Raw genomic sequence first — 20,545 nt, forward strand, 5'->3', positions numbered from 1 at the left:
GGGGCAGGGAGAAGCTGCTGTCAATCACCCGAGCGGGGCAGGGAGAAGCTGCTGTCAATCACCCGAGCGGGGCAGGGAGAAGCTGCTGCCAATCACCCGAGCGGGGCAGGGAGAAGCTGCTGCCAATCACCCGAGCGGTGCAGGGAGAAGCTGCTGTCAATCACCAGAGCGGTACAGGGAGAAGCTGCTGTCAATCACCCGAGCGGTACAGGGAGAAGCTGCTGTCAATCACCCGAGCGGGGCAGGGAGAAGCTGCTGTCAATCACCAGAGCGGGGCAGGGAGAAGCTGCTGTCAATCACCAGAGCGGGGCAGGGAGAAGCTGCTGTCAATCACCTGAGCGGGGCAGGGAGAAGCTGCTGTCAATCACCTGAGCGGGGCAGGGAGAAGCTGCTGTCAATCACCCGAGCGGTGCAGGGAGAAGCCAAGGGGCCACTCATCTCTCCCTTTCTCTGTAATGCTGGAGTTTATTTCCCAGCAGATATTTAGCCTTCACTAGTGGTCGGCCGCAGTCTGAGTATTAATGATGTCACCGGGAATCCGCCATCGCCAGCTTGTGGCCCCCGCCTGACTATATAAAACGCCATCACAAATGGATTCTGCAGTGCGAGTTAATCGTGCGGACCCCTCCGCCTCTCCCGGGGGTCATTCTACGTAATGAAATTCTGGTATCTAGGCTTTGGTGGGAAGGGCAGAAACATCAGGGACAGCTGCAGCTCTTCAGTGCAATCTGACGACTGTCACAAGCCATTACTGATGAGAGGCGTCAGAAATTGCATTCAGTCCCTTCTTTATTCCCACAGTATTTATGGTAAAATGGTATCAGCAACCTCATCAGACCGGACGACTGAGCCGCGGGCCATTATCGTGCTCAGATAGCGGGCCTGGACGTCAGTGACAGCAGGAGGATGTCAGCTCTGAGGCCACCGCTCCTCAGCTTCAGAGCACAGCACTTCACGGCTACGTCCGAGCAGCTTTACATCTTTATAACAATTACAGCGAGGTTTCTTCTGACAAACTCCTGCACAGAGACGCCATGTGAAAAATACAACATGCTGATTGCCTGTAATGGCCACCAGGGGGAGCTGGTTAAGGGAGAGGCTGTACCCATGGACCGCAGGGGCCGGACTCTCCACATCCCGGCCAATCAGCTAACAGGAACCTGTAATATCTTAATTGTTAAGACTTTTATGCTAATGGTGATACCAAATTACATTTGTTTGTTTTTTTAAATTAGGATTTTTTCCCTTTATTGTTTATTTTTAATTATATATACACACACATTATATATATATTTTATTTCTGGTGCAATAAAAGTATGTTGTTCTGTTGGGGGCTATACTCTGTAGAGTGAATGCAGCTAAACCTGGTGGGATTCGCCCTCAGCATATGGGGGTAAGTGTGACCTCCCAAGTCGCTCCTGACAGGTGGCATCAGAGAGGCAGGGATCCTGCCTGTTGGCTTCCCATTGGCCGATCCTCTTGATCAGTAGGGAGATGAGCCTCTTCCAGAGGAACACAGGAGAGCTCAGTGTTTCTGTGTATGGAGGAGATAGCTGTTGATCTATCTGGGATCTTTAAGCCTGACCTGTAAGTTTAAAAGGCTTGTCCATCTTCAAGGACAATTATTTAGTAATTTTATGCAAATGTATTTATTTGGAGCTAAAAAATATTTTTTTGCAATTTGGTTTCATTTAAAAGTTTTCACCATTTGGCTTTTTACAGGCTGCACATTCAACTTTGATGTGGTCTGTGGTCATAAATCATCTGAGAGGAGCTCAGAAAAATATAAAACAGATAAAATCATTACAAATGCTGTAATTAAATCTGAATGAGCTCACTGGCAGATTCTCAGTTCACTCATTCTGCAGCCAGCAAGAGACAGTGGAGCACAAAGGATATAGAAGGCAAACAGTGTAAGATTTCTAATGACACCAGATTGCAAAAATGATTTTTAACTCCAATTATATACATTTAAGTAAACCCCAACTCCCCTTTTAATAGGAGTATACAGATGGCTTTCCTGGAGTCTTAGTCCCTCAACTGCCATGGAGACTAATCAGCGCCGCTCAAATGCATTGTAATGGGCCGACGGGGGGACCCAAGGGGCACCTGCTCTGTTCAGAAGCTGCTTTTTCTATTGACCAGCAAATCATATAAAAAATGAGCATTTGGACCGGTAACAAAAAACACAGGATGAATTAAAAAATTAAAATTTTAATGAATAGTACAAAAATAAAACATAAATAAATCAATTAGCCAAAAGATGGCACCACATAACAGCAAGTGGGGAGAAGATATACATATAATTAAAGTCCCTGAGTGGGAATAAGACCCATAAGATCTAATATAAGGTAATACCACATCTAATAGGGAGTATATAAAAGTAAAGCAACACCAAGGATGTAGATTAAGGTGGGTAGTAATTTAATCCTGATAGCATGTAGTGCCAAATCCCCATCGCGCGTTTCGCCGCTTTGCCTTCTTCAGGGAGAGTATCGATTCACGTGCACATTTTTTATATGATTTGCTATTCCCATGGTGCAGAGCCATACTTACTAGTACCAGAGTGATTATGATCTTACATTTTTCTCACTTTAATTATTTCCATTGTACCCGACCCGATCGCTTCTATTGACTGCAGAATACAAGGGGTTGTCCTGCTGCAATCAAGACCTCTCCAACTGACGCGGCAGTAGACTGTTTATGGAGTGGGATTCACCTCCATACACCTGCACCCAATGTCAGGCCATGAAGGGGTTAATGTGACCGTATAGAGTTGGGTAGGGGATTTGGAGCTTTGTATCAGGAGCAGCCTGCACTCACTTCTCAGATTTGACAGCACGGATGTTGGCGACAACTTAAACCTCTTCTACGTGTCGGTCATCATTAATAAGAAGAGTCCACCGTGCCCAGCGCTCACTAATAAAACATGGAGTAAAGAGAAGCGTTTCCTCAGGTCTCCGCTTCACACTGGCCACGTTGTGATACAACGGACCCCCGAGTATCATTGCCTAATGCAGCATTTATCACAGAAGTCAGAGAGAACCGTGACTAATAGATCCCGGCCTCGACCTCGCAGGCGGACGGTCACAATCTGTCCCTTGAGATCCGATACAAACGCTGAGACGCGTGAAGAAGCCGCTTACCGCTATACATATCCTTGTGGATTAAGGATTCCCCCTGGCTGTTGTAGTATTGCATAGAGGACTGATTTGTTCTCTCGTAACCGGAGTGCGGCTCCCGGATCCCTAACAGTGCTGGTGAGGACGACGTGCTGCCCACTGCCCCGAGAAAGAAAAAAAAACAGTCAGTCATACAAGGAACTACCACATCATCTCCTCCTGAAAATAGGAACCTCCACTGTCAGAGCTAAAATCTGATTGGGCGTAAACAAAATCAGAAAATTACCATTTTTTTTTTTAAAAATCAGGTTTTTGCATTATTTGCCACTTTTAAACAGTTTTGTCATTTTTATTTTAGTTCATATTATCAATTTTCACACTGGTCTTTGCTTTTTTTTTTTTAATAACGACTTTTACTTCCTGTCTTTTCAGCAGTCTCATTATCATCAGAGGCTACACTTCTATACACTGCTCTAAAAACACCAAAAGTCACAATTATAATTTTGTGCAATTTTGTTTAACAATTATCTGGGTAGAAAAATGAGCAGTTGTAAGTACACAGTGCCGTATAATATATTAAGTGCCGTATAATATATTAATAAGATAAGAACTTTGATGGAAGGTGGAGGGGGGCTTCTTTCATTCTGCGGTTTTACTATTTATCATCTCCAGGTAACATGCATGTAGTTACATTTTGCTGAACATAGTTTCCCAGGTAGGAGCGTGCCTGAGGCAGCCGGAGATGATTTTCCTAATACATCTTAGTATGTGATTCTCCGCTAGCTGTCAGCTGTCTCCTTGCCTGCCAAGCACATTAATGGAAGTGAAGGAGACAAAAGCTGCGGGGACTGGAGATCAGACGAGGCTTGTCACCATCAGCCAACATTACAAGCGTGGAGATATCGCCATGTCGGAACTGCAGCACTTGAGAAACTGCTGTGACGAGGGCTTGTGTCCGGCATCTTATAGCTCATTAGTCTTTAGGTGTGAGGACAAATGTCGCCATATGGGCCCTTCTGATTCATGAATATCTAAAATCTATATACACCAGGGGGTCTGCAAAGAGGTGAAGTGACAAAGAGGACCTGTCACTTGCCATAAATATGTCGTTTTATTTTACCCAGTCTTCTGAATTTGTTTTCTTTTGTTCCTTCACCTCTCCATTTTTGAGATATAGCCCTCCCTATTACACATAAAACTAGTCTTTTTAGCCAAGAGGGAGTGGTTCTCGAGAAAACACCCCAAGAGAACAATTGATGACCATGCCCACATGGCCAACAAGGCTAGGGAAGAGGAGGCCATATCTCAGGACTGGAGAGGCGCAGGAAAAAAAGAAAAACAGCGCCAGATTCAGGAGAACAGCGGCATTTGCACAAAAAAATAAATAAAATAAATCAATAAATATTAGTGATGAGCAAGTATGCTCATTACTTGGGTTTCCCCGAGCACGCTCGGGTGGTCTCCGAGTATTTGTGAGTGCTCGGAGATTTAGTATTCGTCACCGCAGCTGCATGATTTGCGACTGCTAGACAGCCTGAATATCTGTGGGGATTCCCTAAAACAGGCAACCCCCAAATGTATTCAGCCTGTCTAGCAGTCGCAAATCATGCAGCTGCGGTGATGAAAACTAAATCCCCGAGCACGCCAAAATACTCAGAGACCACCCGAGCAACGAGTATACTCGCTTATCACTAATAAATCCATATTTATGGCAAGTGAGGGGTCTTCTTTAAGAGGTGCATGCCGTGCAGTCTCTACGCACTTCTAATGGACAAAACGGGCGGCGACAAAGAACATAGAGAACTTTGGTTCATAGGGGTCTGTATCTTTAGGATAGGTCATCAATGTCGATCAGTTGGGGTGAGATAGCCGGTGACCCCGCCGATCAGCTGCTTCCGATGTCGGCTGGAACTGCTCAGTTATGAAGCTGCACTGCTCCCATGACCCTATAGTGGCTGCAGTCCGATACTGCACATCTATTCCTTATTGACTTTAATAGGGGGCGGATGTGCAGCACCCGGTCACAGCCTCTATACAGTCAACGGAGCAGTGCAGCTTCGTAACGGAGCAGCTCCAGCCGACATCGGAAGCAGCTAATCGACGGGGTCACCTGGTATCTCACCCCCACCGATCAGACATTGATGATCAGGACAACCCTTTAAGAACAACTTCCTGAACCTCACATTGTGGATTGTGTAGGATCCATTTCTGAACGCTCACCTGATTGGATCATGGGCGACATCTGCTGATTATTGTTGGATAACGATGGGTGGGATTTGAATCGCTCGCGCTCCAATGTCGAGACCGGAGTTATAAAATGTGATTGATTCCAACCGTCCTATAAAAGGAATTGAAATGTTAGTGATGCCCTTTATATAAAAAATTGGGATATTCATATAATACGTCTGTAGGAGGCAAACACCATAAGAAGATACCCTAAAATATGCAAGACCGTGTACAGAATTTAGGTTAATGAAAATTTGCTCCACAAATACAAAATTAGAAAACGTTCCTGTCCTTTTGCTTCTGCAGAGTACTTCAGCTAGCAAGATGGTGTGCAAACTCTGACCCACTTCCATTAGAGCTCTGCTTCTGGTGCTCTCTGCTCTCCTCCTCCCTTCTCTCAGGGTTAGAAATAACAGCAGGGAGGGGATTGTAAAAGACAGAAGAGAGAGGGTGGAAAGCATTTAAGCTGTTGGGGAGGGCAGGTCACTCAGGCTGTAGATAGGGAGGAAAGCACAATCCATCAAAAGCTGTAGAAGAGGAAACACTACAGGAATGAATGTGCGCTAATGCATGAGAGCTAGTATAGGCTGCTGCACATGGACACAGAGGTCTCAAACGCAGCATGTGTTACTGGGAGGGTCACTTTCACATGAGGAAAATCTGAAACTAAGGCAGGTGCAGACTGCAGGTTCTCTCATCTGAAAGAAACGGGCCGATTGTGCAAATGATGCTTTGATGAAGGCATAGTGTGATGTGATTGAATCAGCACACTGACACAATGGGAAAGATGGAGAAATTTTGTTCTCCATCTTTTTAGTGTGCAGAAATCAGAATGCACTCTCATCTGAGTGCAGTCCGATGGTTTCCACGCATTCATTGCCTAGCATGGCCAAGTGCGATCCGAATGTCAAATCAAACTTTGGCATGCCGTGATTTTTTCTCGGGACACACTGTGTCCAAGGTAAAATAACAAACATGTGTACAACCCTATACACCAACATTGGTCCGGGTGTGATTCAATGTTTTGTCAGGTCGCACTCGGACCGACATCATAAGGACACAGCGTCAGTGACATCAGAGCCAACAAGATCTGCAGTTGCCCCAGCTGAACTGTAGCGGCCTAACAGTCCAGACCCTTGTCTCCCTGATAGATTTCTATTATTCGGAAACCTGTAACAGGCAGCAGTAACATCAGACATCATGATTACAGGTGAGCTCCGCTGTATACTGCGTCTTATGTATAATTTAGTAATGCAAGCCGAATCGGAAAGAAATATTTTCCACAGCAGTATAGTTAACGACTGCTGCCAGCCACGCTGCTCACTGATCTGCAATTTTCCTTTTTCATTCTTTTTTTCATATATACGCTCAACTCTGGTTTTTATTTTAACAAAATGCAAAGTGAATAAAGAAGAGAGAACTCTAAATCAAATCAAATCAATATTTAGCGTGTGACCTCGCTTTGCCTTCAAAACAGCATCAATTCTTCTAGGTACACTTGCAGGAGGTCATTCCAAACATCTTGGAGGACTGACCACAGATCTTCTGTGGATGTAGGCTTATGCCAATCCTTCTGTCTCCTCGATGTTGAGTTCAGGCCTCTTTGGGCCATATCATCACCTCCTTGATCATCTGAAGATAGTGCTTAATGACATTGTTAGGCTATGTGCATTTTCGCTGAGTTTTCTCCACGCAGAAATGGGTCAAAAACGCTCTGGAAACCTTGTGCAAGCTAACTGAATGACAATCCTTAAGTGCTGTGCACATGATCAGTAAATTTCCTTTTGAGTACTTGCAGTGCATTTTTTTTTCTGCAGCATGTCAATTCTTTGTGTGTTTTTTTAGCGTTTCCCAAACATTGACTTCAATTGAGTCAGTCAACTCAGCAGCAAAAATACAGGTATAAATGTGTTTGCGGATTTGCTGTCTTTTTGTTTTTACAGGCTTCCCATGGTGTTTCCCACGCTGTCATCTGTGTGACAGCGTGGGAAACATCGGCGTGGTGGTTCTTATCCATGGTAAGGAGCGATTACCTCCTGTGAGTGTATCACCGGCTGTCTGAGAGAAGTCACATTAGTGACTGCTCTCAAAGTCATCAAGATCGTCGTGGGACATTATGGATTATCTACTCTGTGGACAGGTGAGGAATACTATGGTCTATTTTATTTTTGTTGCAGGAGACGTTGGCTTCAGTGGCTTAGGCGTTCGGTGAGCATGGTTTAATTTAGTTCAATTAAGGAGTGTGCCATTATTTCAAATAAAGGACTATTCTGGGCGTGTTTTTTTTATAATATCACTATGGGGTTAGTAATGTAGTTTCCTCTCCATTACTAACCTCGGGGCTTGATGTCACCTGACAATACAAAGGTGAGATTAACCCCCCCCAACCATCACCCCACTTGCCACCACAACAGGGCAAGTGGGAAGAGCGAGGCTAAGCACCTTTTCTGGAGCGGCTGAGAGCTGATGTTTTTAGCCTGGGGTGGGTTGAGGGGGCAATATACATAGCCCCTTCCTAGGCTATTAATATCAGCCTGCAGCTGTTTGCCTAGCCTTTGCTGGTTAGGTTTTATAGGGGGACCCCATGTCAGTTTTATTCTGGGGTCCCCCTATAAACTAGCCAGTAAAGGCTAAGTTGACAGCTGTGAGCTGATATTAATAGCCTGGGAACCTTAATGGCTATTGGCTCCTTCCCAGAATATTAACATCAGCCCTCAGCTGTTGGCTTTCACTCTGCTGGTTATGAAAATTATGCGGGAGCTCACATAATCTTGTTTTTCTTTTCCTTTAAATTAAGAGTTGCTGTTTGGTTACAGCCTATGTAGGTTCATTCTGTTAACATAGTTACATATAGTTACATAGTTATTAAGGTTGAAGGAAGACTGTAAGTCCATCTAGTTCAACCCATAGCCTAACCTAACATGCCCTAACATGTTGATCCAGGGGAAGGCAAAAAACCCCATGTGGCAAAGAGTAACTCCACCATGGGGAAAAAAATTCCTTCCCGACCCCACATACGGCAATCAGACTAGTTCCCTGGATCAACGCCTTATCAAGGAATCTAGTGTATATACCCTGTAACATTATACTTTTCCAGAAAGGTATCCAGTCCCCTCTTAAATTTAATTAATGAATCACTCATTACAACATCATACGGCAGAGAGTTCCATAGTCTCACTGCTCTTACAGTAAAGAATCCGCGTCTGTTATTATGCTTAAACCTTCTTTCCTCCAGACGTAGAGGATGCCCCCTTGTCCCTGTCTCAGGTCTATGATTAAAAAGATCATCAGAAAGGTCTTTGTACTGTCCCCTCATATATTTATACATTAACATAAGATCACCCCTTAGTCTTCGTTTTTCCAAACTAAATAGCCCCAAGTGTAATAACCTATCTTGGTATTGCAGACCCCCCAGTCCTCTAATAACCTTGGTTGCTCTTCTCTGCACCCGCTCCAGTTCAGCTATGTCTTTCTTATACACCGGAGACCAGAACTGTGCACAGTATTCTAAGTGTGGTCGAACTAGTGACTTGTATAGAGGTAAAATTATGTTCTCCTCATGAGCATCTATGCCTCTTTTAATACATCCCATTATTTTATTTGCCTTTGTAGCAGCTGCCTGACACTGGCCACTGAATATGAGTTTGTCATCCACCCATACACCCAGGTCTTTTTCATTGACGGTTTTGCCCAGAGTTTTAGAATTAAGCACATAGTTATACATCTTATTACTTCTACCCAAGTGCATGACCTTACATTTATCCCCATTAAAGCTCATTTGCCATTTATCAGCCCAAGCTTCTAGTTTACATAAATCATCCTGTAATATACAATTGTCCTCCCCTGTATTGATTACCCTGCAGAGTTTAGTGTCATCTGCAAATATTGAAATTCTACTCTGAATGCCCCCTACAAGGTCATTAATAAATATGTTAAAAAGAAGAGGGCCCAATACTGACCCCTGTGGTACCCCACTGCTAACCGTGACCCAGTCCGAGTGTGCTCCATTAATAACCACCCTTTGTTTCCTATCCCTGAGCCAGCTCTCAACCCACTTACACATATTTTCCCCTATCCCCATTACTCTCATTTTATGTAACAACCTTTTGTGTGGCACCGTATCAAAAGCTTTGGAAAAGTCCATATATACTACGTCCACTGGGTTCCCTTGGTCCAGTCCGGAACTTACCTCTTCATAGAAGCTGATCAAATTAGTCTGACATGAACGGTCCCTAGTAAACCCGTGCTGATACTGGGTCATGAGGTTATTCCTCTTCAGATACTCCAGTATAGCATCCCTTAGAATGCCCTCCAGGATTTTACCCACAGTAGAGGTTAAGCTTACTGGCCTATAATTACCGAGTTCAGTTTTTGCCCCTTTTTTGAATATTGGCACCACATTTGCTATACGCCAGTCCTGTGGTACAGACCCTGTTATTATGGAGTCTTTAAAGATTAAAAATAATGGTCTATCAATGACTGTACTTAATTCCTGCAGTACTCGGGGGTGTATCCCATCCGGGCCCGGAGATTTGTCAATTTTAGTTATTTTTAGACGCCGCCGTACTTCCTGCTGGGTTAAGCAGGTAACATTAAATTGGGAATTATTATCACTAGTCATATTGGCTGCCATGGGATTTTCTTTTGTAAATACTGATGAAAAAAAGTCATTTAGCATATTGGCTTTTTCCTCATCCTCATCCACCATTTCACCCAGACTATTTTTAAGGGGGCCAACACTGTCATTTTTTAGTTTCTTACTATTTATATAGTTAAAGAATATTTTGGGATTATTTTTACTCTCTCTGGCAATGAGTCTCTCTGTCTCAATCTTTGCTGCCTTGATTTGCTTTTTACAGAATTTATTTAATTTTCTGTATTTATTTAATGCCTCCTCACTACCTACTTCCTTTAATTCTCTAAATGCTTTCTTTTTGTCCCTTATTGCGCCCCTTACAGCCTTATTTAGCCATATTGGTTTCCTCCTATTTCTAGTATGTTTATTCCCATACGGTATATACTGTGCACAGGTCCTATCCAGGATGCTAATAAACGTCTCCCATTTTCTTTGTGTATTTTTATGTCTCAGGATATCGTCCCAGTTAATTGCACCAAGATCCTCTCTCATCCGTTGGAAATTTGCCCTCCTGAAGTTTAGTGTCCTTGTCACCCCCCTACTACCCATCTTATTAAAGGTTACATGAAAACTTATTATATTGTGATCACTATTCCCCAAGTGACCCCAACCCTTATATTTGATATGCGGTCTGGCCTGTTGGTTAATATTAGGTCTAGCAGTGCCCCCCTCCTTGTTGGGTCCTGAACCAGTTGTGAAAGGTAATTGTCTCTCATAGTTGTCAAAAATCGATTACCTTTACTGGAACTGCAGGTTTCTGTTCCCCAATCTATTTCAGGGTAGTTGAAGTCCCCCATAATAATGACTTCTCCTTGAGTCGCAGCTTCATCTATTTGCTTTATGAGGATATTCTCCATTGCTTCCATTATTTTTGGAGATTTATAACAAACCCCTATCAGTAATTTATTATTTTTTCCCCCTCCCCTTATCTCCACCCACAGGGACTCTACATTTTCATTAAATTCACCTATATTATCACGCAGGATGGGTTTTAAGGTCGATTTTACTTATAGACACACCCCTCCCCCTCGCTTATCTGTACGGTCATTTCTGAACAGGCTATAGCCCTGCAAGTTAACAGCCCAGTCATGGCTCTCATCCAGCCACGTCTCAGATATCCCCACCATGTCATAATTATGTTCCAACAACATTAGTTCTAATTCGTCCATTTTGTTGGCGAGGCTTCTGGCATTAGTATACATGCACTTGATGTTACTCTCTGTACCTCTATTCTTTCTTAAATTATTAACTGTTCTAACCCCACCCCCCATGCCACCGCCACCCCCAACTTCCTTATTTGTGCCCAGGTCTCTATCTGCACTATCTTCCCCTCCTATAAAATGAATACCCTCCCCCCCAATCCCTAGTTTAAACACTCCTCCAACCTTCTAACCATTTTCTCCCCCAGCACAGCTGCACCTTCCCCATTGAGGTGCAGCCCGTCCCTAGCGTAGAGCCTGTAGCCAACTGAGAAGTCGGCCCAGTTCTGCAGGAACCCAAACCCCTCCTTCCTACACCAATTCTTGAGCCACTTATTAACCTCCCTAATCTCCCGTTGCCTCTCTGGCGTGGCACGTGGTACAGGCAGTATTTCGGAAAATACCACGTTGGAGGTCCTTGCTTTCAGCTTGCAGCCTAATTCCCTGAAATCATCTTTAAGGACCTTCCACCTACCTCTAACTTTGTCATTTGTGCCAATGTGCACCATGACCGCTGGGTCCTCACCAGCCCCTCCCAGTAATCTGTCCACCCGATCAGCGATGTGTCGGACTCGAGCGCCAGGTAGGCAGCACACCGTCCGACGATCCCTGTCTTTGTGACAGATTGCCCTATCTGTTCCCCTAATAATTGAGTCCCCCACTACCAGCACCTGTCTGGCCTGCCCTGCTCTCCTTTTTCCCTCCTTACTGGAGCAGTCACTCCTCCGGCTTTCAGAGGACATGCCTGGCTGCAGCAGTGCTACCCCTGTACGGGCACCCCCCTCATCTGCCAACTTAGCAAACTTATTGGGGTGTGCCAGATCAGGACTAGCCTCCCTGGCACTCTTCCCTCTACCCCACCTTCTGAATGTCACTCCTACATAGACAACAAGACACACTTGACAACTTCCACAGATACCTTAATTCCATCTATCAGGAACTACAGTTCACTATGAACTTTAGTACCACACAGATCGCCTTTCTCGACACTCTGGTCTTAAAGGACCACCGGGGGGTTCTGAGCACGGATCTTCACACTAAACCGACCGACTGTAACAGCCTACTACTATACTCAAGCTGTCACCCTAGGTCCACCAAGGACAGCCTCCCCCGCTCCCAGTTTAAAAGAGTGTCCAGAATAGTGTCCGATCCAGAAACACGCCATACCAGACTTGACCTTATGTCACAAAAGTTCAAGGATAGGGAATACCCGTCCGCACTTCTAGAGCAGGAATTGGTACTTTCCTCTACTTCTGATGAAGATAGACTACCCAGACTACAACAGGAGCGGTTACCATTTGTACATACTCACCATCCTTTCATGCCGAAAGTCCACTCAGCAATCAGAAAGCATTGGCCTCTTTTGGGTAAGGCTTATCCCAACATCCCTTCTTTTCAGACACCGGTACTGATGAGCACAAGACGGCCCCCAAACATAAAAGACCAGATTGCGAGGGCTGATGTAGGCAGTGCACGCATGGAACTTACTCAACAACTCCTTAGCACACGCCGTCATGGCACGTTCCCGTGTCTTCATTGCACTGCCTGCTCCAACGTAATCAGATCAGATAATATCACACACCCAAGGACTGGGAAGTCCTTTCCCATACGGGGTTTCTTTACATGCGAATCTACCGTATTTTCCGGCGTATAAGACGACTTTTTAACCCCCGAAAATCTTCTTAAAAGTCGGGGGTCGTCTTATACGCCGGGAATCGTCTTGTACGCCGGTGTATATGGTGGGTGGGGAGGGGGAGTGATCCTGATGACGAGGGGGCGTCTCACAGGAAAGTGAGTAATCCCCATTACCTTATCCTAGCGGTGCAGCGTGGGGGTGTCAGTGCTGGGAGCGGCGGCGGCTGCTGTGTTCTGGTGCGGCGGCTCCTCTTCTGTGTGGGGCCTCTGTGCTGTGGGGTGGCGGCGGCAGCGGCGTATCTTTATCCAGTTGGGGCTCCTCCGGCATCTCCTTAGCCCTGGAGGCCCCGCCGCAACTCCATCGGTGCAATGTGGTGGCCTCCGGGAAAATGGCCGCTGCTCAGATTCAGATCTCGTGTCCCGAGATTTCGGGACGAGATCTGAATCTGAGCAGCGGCCATTTTCCCGGAGGCCACCGCATCGCACCTATTGAGCTGCCTCCGGGAAAATGGCCGCTGCATTGCACCGATGGAGTTGCGGCGGGGCCTCCAGGGCTAAGGAGATGCCGGAGGAGCCCCAACTGGATAAAGATACGCCGCCGCCACCGCCACCCCACAGCACAGAGGCCCCACACAGAAGAGGAGCCGCCGCACCAGAGCACAGCAGCCGCCGCCGCCACTCCCAGCACTGAGACCCCCACGCTGCACCGCTACGATAAGGTAATGGGGGATACTTACTTTCCTGTGAGACGCCCCCTCGTCATCAGGATCACTCCCCCCCCCCCCCCCCCAAAAGGCACATATTCACCGGCCCTATAAGACGACATAGGGTGTATAAGAAGACCCCCGACTTTTAAGAAGATTTTATATTTTAACTGGTAAAGTTGGGGGGTCGTCTTATACGCCCAGTCGTCTTATACGCCGGAAAATACGGGTAATTTCGTAGTGTATTTAATCAAGTGTCCATGTGGCCTTCTGTATGTTGGTGAGACGGTACAACATGTGAGAGTCCGCGTGGCCAGCCATAAATCCACGATAAGGTGTGGTAAAACATGGCTCCCCTGCCTGCCCATTTTGCTACAGCTAGACACACAGTAGCGCAGCTCAAGTTTCAAGTAATAGAGCAGGTACCTAGACGGGGAGGTGACCACATCAAAGTGCTCAGGTCCAGAGAGACATATTGGATTTATACGCTCGATACGCTAGCACCAAAGGGCCTGAACAGGGAAATTGACTGGTTGCTATAATCATGATACTGACATGTCTTTTTTCTCTCCCTCTCCATAGACCCGCTGACCATGGTGGTGAGTCTAATCATAACTTGGTATGACTACCCTCCTTTTTTCCCCCTAGGTTGGCGTTATTTTTATTTTTAATATTTTTTGTTTTGTTTCTTGTTTTTTAATTCCCCTATTTACTTATATTGTGATCATTTCTAATCTCCCCTTTTGTTCTTTTGGGGCCTCATACATTTTGGTTATTCCCCCTTTTTTTCTTTTCATTATTTCATTGTTTTATTTTATTTTTCATTTTTTTCTTTAGTCATGACCTAATAACCTATAGTCTTTGAGGTTTACCAGTAGGTTCCCCCTTCGTAGCCATGTTTTAAAGTCAATGGCTCCTATATTGCTGTATCATCTGTCTAGGATACCTATCAATAGGACACACAAACCCCACAGTAGATACTATAAGTTCACTCAATAGCGCAGGCGATCCTTTCTCTGACAGCGCCCGCGCATGCGCACTGGGCCGCTCACACTAGCGGCGGGTCCCTCCGCTCTCAGATACTGCACTGCACTTAACCACGCAGGCGCCACTATCGCTGTGAGTACACAGCGTCCATCTCCCTGACAACGCCCGCGCATGCGCACTGTACTGCACACACTAGCGACGGGACTTCCGGTACCGGATGACGCACTTCCGGTACCGCGGGCCCCTCCGCGCTCAAATACTGGAGCCAGGACGCCACACACCATGTGCCAACATAGCAGGGCGCAGGAGCGCCGCGTGTACCCTACTACTGCCAGGTAAATGCCCTGATCCACCACTGCGGATGCAGCCACTTGGCCTGCATCACTTATACCCCTGGCTGGGGCATCTACCCTGAGATCTGACTAATACCTAATACTTTATATCCTCCTGCAGAGATCCTCCACATATAGCCTGATTACAGCAAATGATATTTACACACCAGCACTGCCAGGTAATAGTCCGTACTGCCGCCCCCTATTTGCTACCCCTATCCATTTTAATTATATATCTCCATAACAGATTTTACCTGAGATACAACAAGATTGAGTTACCCACATGCCGATAGCATACCACACAAGTCTAACGCCCCCAGTGCTTACAAATACTTCCAGGTAACATCACATGGTACTGCTTAATATACTTCTCCACTTACGTCCTTACCTGTATACACCCTAACCCCGTACATTGCAATTAGGTTCCATCTGCGGTGCAACAAGATAAATCTAGTTCTGCGCTAATAGCACGCTGTATAAGACTAGACCATTACCTTGCCTACCAGCACTGCCAGGTAACTTCCTATACCGTCACCTAAAGAGCCCCTTGTTTTGTGTGCCCTACCATATTATATATATCCTTACATTATATATATCCTTACCCTATGTATCCTAAACAGATTGCATTTGCGGTACAACAAGAAAAGGCTACCCACATAATATTAGTATACTTTATAAGGTATCGAGACTGAAGTGGCTTCTTGTATACGGTCCCTACTAACACTTTCTATTCTTTATAGATACTCTATGCGCCACAAGGATACTATTCATGCTATACCTTTATTCACCTTGCTACGGTAATCTTCGCTTTGGTACCTTCTTGGGTCCCCCGCCCTCTAAACTGCATGAGTTCATCTTCGGCATACACAGAACCATGGTCTTACCTACTGAGTGATAATCTCTCTTTCACCTGAGACAGGATTTAATACCGGTTATATGCTATGCTATGTTTGTATGTATATATATGTATTTATTTTCCCTATTTCGGGCTTTGTGTGCTACACTATGGAATATTTATTGTATATACTCTCTGTACAGTTGCTTATATATGTTTTGTTCTTTCCAGCGTCCACATGATAAAGACTCGGGAGGAGTCGAAGCGTTGTCAGTTTGACTTCTGGTCGCCTTCTGCATTGTTGAATAATAAACTTATAGCACTTCAATAAATTCTAAGTTTGTCACAGAATATACCCCTAGAGTGTGCGGTGTATTAAATTTATGCTTAACGCTCCTACATGGGCTGGTGAAAATGTGAGTTTGTTTGTGTTTACTCATCGGCTTAGTAATGAGTGTGTCGGGTTGACACCTTTTCATTACTAAAGGTACCTTCACACTGAACAACTTAACAACGATATCGCTAGCGATCCGTGACGTTGCAGCGTCCTGGATAGCGATATCGTTGTGTTTGACACGCAGCAGCGATCAGGATCCTGCTGTGACATCGTTGGTCGGAGCTAGAAGGCCAGCACCTTATTTCGTCACTGGATCACCCGCTGACATCGCCGAGTCGGTGTGTGTGACGCTGATTCAGCGATGTCTTCACTGGTAACCAGGGTAAACATCGGGTTACTAAGCGCAGGGCCGCGCTTAGTAACCCAATATTTACCCTGGTTACCAGTGTAAATGTAAAAAAAACCAAACACTACATACTTACATTCCGGTGTCTGTCGCGTCCCCCGGCGTCCGCTTCCCTGCACTGTGTCAGCGCCGGCTGGCCGTAAAGCAGAGCACAGCGGTGACGTCACCGCTGATTTACGGCCAGCGCTTACACAGTGCAGGGAAGCGGACGCCGGGGGACGCGACAGACACCAGTATGTAGTGTTTGTTTTTTTTTTACTTTTACACTGGTAACCAGGGTAAACATCGGGTTACTAAGCGCGGCCCTGCGCTTAGTAACCCGAAGTTTACCCTGGTTACCCGGGGACTTCGGCATCGTTGGTCGCTGGAGAGCTGTCTGTGTGACAGCTCTCTAGCGACCACACAACGACGCTGCAGCGATCGGCATCGTTGTCTATATCGCTGCAGCGTCGCTTAATGTGACGGTACCCTAAGCCTAGGGCTTTGTGTCAATGACATCTGCTGATAATAAGCTCTAATCCCATTACTCTGATGCTACTGCATCAGAATGAAAAAGGTGGTGTTGAACCAAGAAATAACATCACAAAGCTTTTTTTTTTTTTTTCATTAAACTTCTTTATTTAGCTCAAAGAAGCTTTCATCCCTGGACAAAAATGCATGCAAAAAATGCATGCAAAACCGCGGCAAAAACACACCAAAAATTGCGACAAAAAGGGTGTTTTTGCTGTCAGGAGATGCAGAAAACTTGCAGAAATTTCTGCAAGCAAATACTCAATGTGCGCACATAGCCTAAGTCTGTTAAGTGCTGTTGTTCTGCTGCAGAATACATTTTCAAGAACCCTCCACCTTGTATCACTGCTGCCTGCAGACACTTATTATTGTCCTGCTCTCCAGCCCTTTGGTGGAGAATCTGCCTTCTGTTACAGCCAAATATTTCACATTTTGACACATCAGCACCTGCTGAAATTTATCTGGACCTCAGTTTCTATGTTTTTCTGCATCATTCAGTTGCTTGGCCTTGTTTCCATATTGAAGGTATGGCTTTTTAGCCACAATTTTTCCATGAAGAGCACTTCTGGCCAGACGTCGCCAAAACATAGATGGGTCTAGTTGCATCCTACTGGATTCCACCAGTTCTGAGTTGATGGCACTGCTGGGCACCTTTCAAGTTCTGAAGGAATGAATCATGACGTGTCTTATCTGCAGCACTAAGTTTAATTGACCAACTACTGCGTCTTGGTTCTCAACATTGCCCATTCCTTGGCGCTTCTTCAAAAGTGCTTGAACAGGACATCTTGAAACTCCAGTCTCCTCTGAAACCTTTGCCTGGGACAAACCTTGCTGATGCAGTATAACTACCTTGTGCCTTGCTGCTCAGTCTTGCCATGATGTATATGACCTGTGACATGACACTGTCTCATACCTCTCCTTTGCAGCAGAGTTGGCTGTTTCTCACCCATTTTAAAAGCCTTCTACACAGTTGTTTCTGTTTCAGTTCATGACTAAGTATACCAGACATGATGATGATCATCAATTTCATGTATAGGTAGAAACAGTCACTCATACACCTGACTGTAATCATTCAAGATCCCTGACTTTGTTGCAAGTCTACCTATCAAAACTGATGCTCATCTGAAGGTAAAGGGCGGTCACACCAAGTATTGATTTGACTTGGATTTCTCTTTTGTTCCTTCACCTTGCATTTTTCATTGACAAACATCAACTATTAACACTTCTATTTATGAAAGAATCCTTACTTTGCAGCATTTGTCCCACATCTACCTAGAACTTTTCCTCAGCATTATATATAAATATAGGATTTGTAGTTGTTGCGAAAGTAACAAAATTGTACAAAGATAAACAGTGAAAAGGAGACAAAGAGAAAGCGGAGGAAAGTAATGTACAGCGGGAAACTCCGTAACGTCAGAAGTAAAACAGAAGAATGCACGGACCTTCTTGTAGATGCTGCGGAGGTCTCTATATTGCCAGAGCGTATTCAGCACTTGTGCAGCAGCTTTCACCACCTTCAACGAAGATCTAATAATAGAAAAAAAGAAAAGAAATAGACCTCATATACTACTGAAGAACTACAAGTAACATAAAACATAACACATTTGTATGCATACAGTGGTCTGAAAAATATGGTTAGTGTATTTATACACACAACCAAACCCACACAAAATGCCAAGACCTGGCGCAGCTTATTTTTCCTGTGCAGCACGGCTCCCGGAAACAGAGTGGCGCAGGGAAACCGCCGGCCACATTCATAGGGCTATGCTGCAGATGACCACAGAGCAGAGTCGCACTGCTGTGCAGGGAAACCGCCGGCCACATTCATAGGGCTATGCTGCAGATGACCACAGAGCAGAGTCGCACCGCTGTGCAGGGAAACCGCAGGCCACATTCATAGGGCTATGCTGCAGATAAGCACAGAACTGAGTGGCACTGCTGTGCAGGGAAACTGCCGGCCCCAGTTATAGAGCTATGTTGCAGATAACCACAGAGCTGAGTGGCACTGCTATGCAGGGAAACCGCCGGCCACATTCATAGGGCTATGCTGCAGATAACCACAGAACTGAGTGGCACTGCTGTGCAGGGAAACCGCCGGCCCCAGTTATAGGGCTATGCTGCAGATGACCACAGAGCTGAGTGGCACCGCTATGCAGGGAAACCGCAGGCCACATTCATAGGGCTATGCTGCAGATAACCACAGAGCTGAGTGGCACCACTGTGCAGGGAAACCGCCGGCCACATTCATAGGGCTATGCTGCAGATGACCACAGAGCTGAGTGGCACCGCTGTGCAGGGAAACCGCCGGCCACATTCATAGGGCTATGCTGCAGATAAGCACAGAGCAGAGTGGCACCACTGTGCAGGGAATCCGCCGGCCCCAGTTATAGGGCTTTGCTGCAGATGACCACAGAGCTGAGTGGCACCACTGTGCAGGGAAACCGCCGGCCCCAGTTATAGGGCTATGCTGCAGATAACCACAGAGCTGAGTGGCACTGCTGTGCAGGGAAACCGCCAGGCACATTCATAGGGCTATGCTGCAGATAAGCACAGAGCTGAGTGGCACTGCTGTGCAGGGAAACCGCTGGCCCCATTCATAGGGCTATGCTGCAGATAACCACAGAGCTGAGTCGCACCTCTGTGCAGGAAAACCGCCGGCCCCATTCATAGGGCTATGCTGCAGATGACCACAGAGTAGAGTCGCACCGGTGTGCAGGGATAACCGCCGACCCCAGTTATAGGGCTATGCTGCAGATGCCCACAGAGCTGAGTGGCCGGGGCGCCGATGTGCAGGGAAACCGCCGGCCACATTCATAGGGCTATGTTGCAGATAACCACAGAGCTGAGTCACACCGCTGTGCAGGGAAACCGCCGACCCCAGTTATAGGGCTATGCTGCAGATGACCACAGAGAAGAGTCGCACCGCTGTGCAGGGATAACCGCCGGACCCAGTTATAGGGCTATGCTGCAGATAACCGCAGAGCTGAGTGGCACTGCTGAGCAGGGAAACCGCCGGCCCCATTCATAGGGCTATGCTGCAGATAACCACAGAGCTGAATGGCCGGGGCGCCGCTGTGCAAGAAAAACCAGTGAAGGCGATGCCGCATTAAACCAGTGCTGCAGACCCTCCAACCTCAGGTTGAGTGGGGGTCTCAGAGGCTGGATTCCACCCTGGCATCACATTATAACATAGCAACTTCCCACTTCAAGAGACAGACACAGTATGTACAATACATTGATGGTCTCGGCATGTTATCCAATACGGATGCAAGTTTTATTTTCCAAGCCCACCCATAAAAGAAGCAGGGATTAAAGAGAATCTGTTCACCAGGTTTTTTACCTCATTTGAGAGCAGAATGATGTAGGCAAAGAGACCCTGAATGTGTATTGCTTAGTTTGCTGGGTGCAGCAGTTCTGACACGATCAGTTTTTAGATTTAGCAATGCAGCAGAGCTGAGGAAGCTAGCCCCGCCCCAGCAGGCTCTATGTACATAGTCTATTGACAGTGAGCTGCTTATGACAGGAGGGGGCGGAGTCGGACTTGCAAGCTCACGTCAGCTAGTAACAGCAATGATAATGTCCTAGTGATAAAACCCGCACTGTAAATAAACATCAG

The 20,545-nt window shown here is 46.0% G+C and overlaps 1 protein-coding gene across 12 annotated transcripts in view; it reads right to left on the minus strand.

Annotated features, from left to right (window-relative positions):
- The window catches only part of PKP4 (plakophilin 4), a 237,583-nt gene that overhangs the window by 5,515 nt on the left and 211,523 nt on the right, over window positions 1-20,545 (minus strand). For all 12 annotated transcript variants that reach the window (XM_077272904.1, XM_077272907.1, XM_077272900.1 and 9 more), the window contains 3 exons: window positions 18,372-18,456; window positions 5,343-5,460; window positions 3,147-3,281 (listed from right to left, as the gene is read on the minus strand). In XM_077272904.1, the coding sequence (XP_077129019.1) occupies window positions 3,147-3,281; window positions 5,343-5,460; window positions 18,372-18,456 (338 nt within the window). The remainder of the gene's footprint in view (window positions 1-3,146; window positions 3,282-5,342; window positions 5,461-18,371; window positions 18,457-20,545) is intronic.

The sequence above is a fragment of the Ranitomeya variabilis genome, chromosome 7 (genome assembly GCF_051348905.1).
Source record: "Ranitomeya variabilis isolate aRanVar5 chromosome 7, aRanVar5.hap1, whole genome shotgun sequence".
In the NCBI taxonomy this organism is placed as follows: domain Eukaryota; kingdom Metazoa; phylum Chordata; class Amphibia; order Anura; family Dendrobatidae; genus Ranitomeya; species Ranitomeya variabilis.